The sequence below is a fragment of the Trypanosoma equiperdum genome (assembly GCF_001457755.1).
Source record: "Trypanosoma equiperdum strain OVI genome assembly, contig: ctg_545, whole genome shotgun sequence".
Taxonomy (NCBI): Eukaryota; Euglenozoa; class Kinetoplastea; order Trypanosomatida; family Trypanosomatidae; genus Trypanosoma; species Trypanosoma equiperdum.
Window position 1 is genome coordinate 2,280 of NW_027124471.1, and position 6,978 is coordinate 9,257.

At 49.2% G+C, this 6,978-nt stretch overlaps 3 protein-coding genes across 3 annotated transcripts; all 3 read left to right on the forward strand.

Moving 5' to 3' along the window:
• Window positions 1–127: 127 nt before the first annotated feature.
• On the forward strand, window positions 128–1,423 carry TEOVI_000228000 (uncharacterized protein; the record flags this gene model as incomplete). The annotated part of the gene is made up of 1 exon (XM_067225373.1): window positions 128–1,423. One exon carries the CDS (start codon window positions 128–130, stop codon window positions 1,421–1,423), a length of 1,296 nt encoding a protein of 431 aa, XP_067081474.1.
• Window positions 1,424–3,276: 1,853 nt separating this feature from the next.
• TEOVI_000228100 (TFIIH basal transcription factor subunit) lies at window positions 3,277–4,779 on the forward strand (the record flags this gene model as incomplete). The annotated part of the gene is made up of 1 exon (XM_067225374.1): window positions 3,277–4,779. The coding sequence occupies one exon, from the start codon at window positions 3,277–3,279 to the stop codon at window positions 4,777–4,779; it is 1,503 nt and encodes a 500-aa protein (XP_067081475.1).
• A 483-nt stretch (window positions 4,780–5,262) lies between these two features.
• TEOVI_000228200 (uncharacterized protein) lies at window positions 5,263–6,606 on the forward strand (the record flags this gene model as incomplete). The annotated part of the gene is made up of 1 exon (XM_067225375.1): window positions 5,263–6,606. The coding sequence occupies one exon, from the start codon at window positions 5,263–5,265 to the stop codon at window positions 6,604–6,606; it is 1,344 nt and encodes a 447-aa protein (XP_067081476.1).
• Window positions 6,607–6,978: the final 372 nt, after the last annotated feature.

Consider the following 6,978-nt stretch of genomic DNA (forward strand, 5'->3'; position numbering starts at 1 on the left):
GGATCGTAAGCGGAAGGGGTATACGGTGCGATTTGTTTGAGCGGGCCGTTCCTCTGCTTTATATTTCCTTCAGTTACCGTTCTTTTAGTGGAGGGGGGCACCTTAGCACGAAGGGGAAATATAGGGGATGCAACACATTAACCATAGATTCAGTTACTTCATAGATAACTACATTCTACTACTTGCAGAGCGGTTTGGTATTCCACTCAGCACTGAGGCCCCTTCAGAACGCAGCGGCGGTGACGACGTTGACGATATCGATGGGAGCGGTCTCGCGAAATGGGAGCAAGTTGCCGAATGTGTGCGGGAGGCGTTGAGTCGCCCGAAGACGGCAGAAGAGCGCCAAGCGCTTCTTCACGTCGACGTGAGTATGCTTGATGCAAAGGTTTGCCGCGGGAGGTTGCAATATCTCATATGGCAAGCTGAAAGGTCGGTGGAGGGTGGGGTTGGGGAGAGGATAAAAGGAAAGGAATCACCATCCTTTTCGGTATTTAATATCACACGTGACTCACTACGGGACAAAATTCAGGGCATATATGCCTCGGTTCGGGATCGTTTACCGAGCACAATCGCCCCTCGACGCAACCACAACGGGAATTCCACCGGTCCCGCCGTTCAAAGTGGTTCACAGGGAGATAAGGACGTTATGGATTACGATAGTGACGGTGACGGAAGCGAAGGCAGTCTTCATGTCGTTGATGTCGTTTTGCCAACGGAGGCGGAGGCTCGGCGTAACCGAGTGGTGGCGGAAGCTCGTGATGATCTTCTGTCGAAGATACAAAAAATGCAACTGGATTTCTTTGAGAAGCATAGACGATGGGTGGACGTTCCCTTCGATTTCGACACTGCCCCTAACGATGGTAGTGGGCCTGAGGAAACATCCCCTCAATCGGACAGCACTGGACTTTCGAAATCCGCCGCGCGAGAGGCACTGGAAAATGGAACTCCAACTCGGTTACCACCCAGTAGTGAGATGCCAGAGCCCACAATGCGCAACGAACTTGCAGGGGAATCTGATGGCCGTAAACTTGATCCGATAATGAGTCTTTTCAACGCCCTGCGGGAGGACCGTCGCGTCGGGCGCCCACCACGCCCTTCTCAAATGAGGGAAGAGGATTACGAAAAGCAATACGTGCATGCCTCAACAATGCCCTCCGCCCCCGCTGGGTTTCCTAATGCATTGGATGGACAAACTATCCGCCGTTTCAATGGGAGGCCGAGCACTGAGTCCGTGCGAACGCCGGAACCCGAAAAGCCGGCGAATGAGCCTCTGCCCATCAAGAACACCATCAGTAATGGCGGCGCCGTGACACATGAGGGGCGCGCACCACAGCTACGGGCAAATAGGTGGAATGTTGTGGAGTACGACGGTGAGGATAGCTCTGAAAGTGAGAGTAGCACCGATGTAGAATGCGTGACGTAGGTGAAGGGAAGGTTGTAGGCCTCCTCCCCTAATAGGTCATTACTTTCGGCTCTTATGACTCACCAGGTAGCCACTTTTCTTTTTCTAGGGATGAGGGTCAGTTCACTTCCTCCCTGACTTACTGCGTCTTGCGTGTTAATATACCTGAGCCGTTCGGGATGTCGTCCGTTGGCGCTTTTCCGCCACGAGGGCCTCATGCATTCACACACGAACTACGCAGAGATATAGATGGTAGGTGAGTGAGGTAAGGCGGGTCATGCGGCGTGTGGGTTACGAGGCGCATGGGGAGGGGGGAAGAAAAAAGGAATGCGTATGAAATAAGAGTGGAGTGATGTAGTTAATAAAGTTGTGGAGGCAGGGAGGGTACATCAGCACCCGAACAATAGATCTTTCGTGCATGCATGTGGGGGAGTTCCTTCGTATACATCTGCGCTGTCATTATTACTGAGAGGGATGCTTGTTTCATCAAGTGAATTTGAAGTGGGCCGGCGAATGGACAAACCAGTGGGTTTGTGTGACGGTTAGTGACTTAAACTTAAAACAATTTCACGGTGTGTGCGCACCCTGAGGCTAACATGCGCCGCGTTGTTCTTCAACAGTTGCACCACTCAGTGTTCCGAAAAGAACGTTTCAGAATCACCCCTATTTTTAATCCATTTCTTTTTCTCAACTTGTGCGAAAAGGGTATTATTTTTGTCTCATTTACTTTTCCCTAGTGTCCTGTATCGGTGGAGGGGGACTGCTCCTCCAGAACACGTAAAAAATGGGGACTTAGGAATCACGAAGGATTAGCTCTTGATGGTTAGAGCTACACACTGTAGTATAATATGCAATCGGCCCCTAATAACTATAAGTTATAAATGTGAAGCGTAAGTTCTCGTAAAGCAGTTCGTCTTAAAAATGCTAGTGGTTGAGTGTGTGTTTGTGTGTTTGTGGGGATAGTCGGATCCACACCAAAGAGAGAAAGTTGTGAAGAGAGGCAGCAGCATCACTTGTTGGATGGTTATCCCTGTCACCAAACATATCCAACATTCCTCAGAGGCCGAGGTGCGGTGTGCTCACGATTATTGTGGTCTGCAAGCTGTTTATGTGCGTGAAAGCCCCCACTTTTTTTTTTGTGCTGCCGTAAGCGGTTTGGCCACTTTGGTCGATGTGACACGTGTATGTGTGTGTGCGTGGTGAGCACCTCGTTATGGGAAACGTCGATGACTTGTATCTGCGTGTGCTGCTGCTTGGGGGTTGTTGGGACACTTTTTTTTTCGGAGGTGGCAACCACAGTGGTGCCACGGAGTTGCATTATTCAACTGGCAGCAGTAGCGGGGACGTCGGAGCCGTGTCCCTACACCTTTTCGTTGACCCTTTGCAACCGTTGGTGAAGGCGATGAGATCCGTAAAGCCCTCTGTTTAGGGGTTTCTTGTTTTTATATGCATTGCGCGTACGATAGTTTTAGTTTTACGACCATTCTCTGACCCGCAGATGCGTAAATGGGGCCAGCATACTGAGAGAACACCGAAGGGTCACTGTTTTAACGCGGTGTGACTTTCCCTCAAGCTTCCTTATTCTGCATTGTGTTATCCTCGTCAATAATTCGGAAACGCTCTCAATTATTTTGCTTTTTGCTTTGTTGGCACCGCCGTCGCCACCTGTTGGGGACGCACCGGTGACTACTTTTCATTCGTGCAGGGGAGGGGACTGGAAGGCGTAGGGACATCGTGGCAGTTGCTTAACTGTAGTTCAGAAGGGTCGCACTCAGGAAGGCGCCAGAAGTGTGAAGGGTGTTGGAACTGCGGGACCGTTTACGAGAGGTAGAGATCCCTGAGGTGTTCCTTTTCCCACATTTCAGTTAGGAGATATGAACCCGTCCTATTTGAATCAGATATTGAGTTACCCCCAACGCGAATCGCTAATTTCGGAGTGCCCCGCGCTTGCACTCCTCTGCTATCAGGAATTAGTGGCTGCCTTCCGCAAAGGGAAACGCATTGCTGATCCGCTGTCTTTGAGGGATGATGTCACAGTCCTACTTTCCATTGGATCGTTGCATGAACTGACGGACCGGATTTTCTCAGCTGCACCGCATGAATCCGCTTTGCCTCCTCTCTGGTGTACGCTTCGGAAGGCTCTTGAGTGTGCCTGGGACCCCAGAGGTGATGGTGAGCGACAATGTGAACTAACGATGGTGGGTGGGAAACTCCGATTTTACAAGAAAAAATGTGATAGGATGCCGCTTGCACAGTCATCAATGCGGAACGCACTTAATATGAGTAGAACACGCATTCGAGAAGTTATTGCCTGTGCCCTATCGGGTTCACTGGAGCCCCTTGGAGGGAGACGTAACGAGCCTATCGCTGCATTACTTCAGTTTTCCCGCCTGATCCCACCACCGTCGGAAGAGCGGGTCGTCACCTCTGAAGGATTGGCATTTTGCATGCAGCCCCTTCAACAACAGTGGTGGACATTAGTATCTGTTGTGTTAGATCGCGCACTGGCCATAATGTCGGGTAAAGGAGTCTCACGCGCCACTCTTTGGCAGCTTCTAGCTGTTCTGTTTGCACTTAACACAAGTGATTATGTTTACTTGTTTCCTTCAAAGGATGATGACCTTGAGGCCTTTCAACTGCTGGCGCGCCTCTCGGAGGTCGGGTTGGTTTACCCCCTTATTTGTAACGGAGAGAAATGCTTTGTGCTTTCTCCCCACTTCCACCACGCCATATGTTGGAGTTCTACACCATCGCTTTGCACAGCGGCATTGCTGGACGACACGAGGGGTCCATCGTCTCGTCTACGGCGGGAGGATGAAGATACTATCATCACTGAAACAAATTTTCGACTATACGCATACACGAAAAATCCTGACATGCTGCGCATTCTTGATCAATTTGCGGTAAAGGAAGTGGATGTGGTGGGAATGGTTGTATGCTACAGGGTGACACGAGCATCATTTGCAAGTGCACTAGCGAAAGGCATAGGCGCAAACCATATATTGCAATTTCTTACGGTGAAGGCACATCCTTCTATGATCAAGCAGAGCAATAGTGAGGCTGGTGACCCGTCGTGCCCGGTTCTCCCCGCTGCTTCTGTGGGATTCGGTAATACATCTGAATATCGTCAGGGAAATATTATACCACAATCCTTTTGTGATCAACTGTTCACGTGGGAGAGGGAATGCCGAAGACTAATTTTTCGTCACGATGTGGTGCTGTTGAAAAATATCGGGAAAGAGCAGATGGAAATAATCTTAAACTGTCTTTCAAATAGTGGGGAACAGCACGCCGTGGTGCATCGCGAGAGCGGTACTTTGGTCATTGAACAGGAGGTTTACACGCGTGTACTGTCCAATTTCATTACTCCGGATTAATGACATCAGAGGTAACGACATGAGTGCTGCTCTTGGAGTTCGTTTCTACCTGTTTATTCTTGGTGTGTGAGTGAGCGCACGCGCATTGGTTCCCTTACTACAGTGGTCGGGTCGCGGTTGGGGGCGTGGTGGCCGCTTGGGTGCCGATTCCGTTTCCTTTTTTCCCCCCTCCTCCGCGGTGCCAGTAACGCGAGGGATCGGTTTGGTCTCCATCTGCGGTGTGTATTATTCGGTAAAAAATAATAATAATTCGACCTTAGCCTTTTTCCAGTGGAAGGGGTAAAGAAGATGTGTCTGTCATGTGTGTTTGCTCGTTTTTGAACGCTGTTGCTTATGCTTGAATTGATGTATACCTCATTTCCCCCCGTATTGTAATTGTTCATTATTAACAACAACAATAAGGCTCAGTGAAGGTGTAACGGCTGGTTCTGGGCTGGCCTGCGGCGTCGATCCCTTCCATTTGACCATTTTAGCGACTCGGCGATGCGTAGGGGACCACAATGGTTTATCCAGAGCCGGTCACGTGAACGGTTTCACCAGTTATGGCCATGGGCACTTGGGGGCGTATGTGCCACTTTGTACTTCTTCAATCGCGAGCCTTTTGAAGAAATGGCTGGTACTGTGGTAACTAAGATACGGAAACCCCTACTCAAGACGATGGAATGGATTGAACTGCACGATGTGGACCCGGAGACGATGGCGCTGGAACTTCCTCCTGACGTGCTTTTTGGCCCCTTGGAGTTCTCAAAGCAGATGCGATTCCTAATGGCTGCGCTACGGGCTGATAATGAACTTGCCGATGGGTATCTTGCTCGTGTGCTGGTGGATCATATGGATCTTTCTCTCGATCCACCATTGCTCACGGAAAAGGAAATTCTCGAGACAGGTGGGAGGCAGTTGCTTGACTTTGCCATTGAGGATTTTTTGGGTGCAGGTTCTAGGAAGACTCGGAAGCATATATTCTTTAGGCCAGACCAATTTCTTCGTCTTATAAACTTTTTAGCCGTTTATCCGTCATTGACAAACTACTTTGTGAAGGAACGCAACGGTGTGGACATGATTTTTCGCGCGCTACGGCACAGCAGCGACGAATTCGCACGTGTTCTGGCGCTTCGCAGCCTATGTCTATTCTGCTTTACGCAGCGCGAAGACGGCGACGTGGAGCGGCGAATAATGCAGGCGAATGGTGTTGAGCAAATTGTGAAAGCTTATAAGCAAAGTACGGGTGACCCAACCGACACAAGGTACATCACCTTACTCATCTCTTCCCTGTTGCGCCACTATCCTCTAGAGGGCGGAAAAGAATTTATTGAGGCCGATGGCATTCAGGCAGCTGTTGACAACTTGAATATTGCTCGGTACAAGGGCATACCTCAACATGTGCGAGTTCTTCATGATGCGAAACGACTCCCACCAGCGGCCATTGGCGGGAGGTCCATCAATTCGCGCATTGAGGATGCTGACTTTATTCCTATAGCGATGGGTCTTCTTGATGCCTTTCCTGAATTCTACGAAGCTTCTAGTGAGATATTACTACTACTACGAAGTATTGTACCGTCGTGTGCGAGTCCGTTTAACCTTTTGGAGTATCGTGCTATGCCTATTTTATCAAAATATTATGTGCGATGGCAGAATGACACCGTTTTTCACACGGATGGTACGCTCCAGTTGTTGGTGGAACTGTTTAAACTAATGTTAGAGGACCCGACGTGCCAGCGCTGTTTTGACCCGAGTGTGGCATCATATGAGTTGCAGGAGTGTCTGCGGACCGCACGCGCGGCAATTGAAGCGGAATCATCCAAACCTGTGGTGCAACCCACACTTTAGTTTGTGCAGAAATTGATTTGTGTTTTGCGTCTTTTTCCGTTTGGATAAGGGAATATGAAAAGTGGAAGAGGGCGCAACGGACGGTGAAATTGTTAGTCACCGTGTTAATGTGAGGTGACCATCCTCCCTTTCCTTTTATTTTTTGTATTTTTTTTTTTCGTCATCATCTCTTTTGAGCAACCTGACACGACAGATGTGTGTGTGTGGGAACACGAACAGGAGCGAAACAAAAGGAATAATAGAGGAATAAAAATATGATGAATTGCATTTATTCCATGATAGTCAACAACAGACAAGATAATTCTTAAACGTCTTGATTTCGATATTCCTGCATCTTGAAGTTCCCGTGTATTTTCTGAGGGCGAGACATTT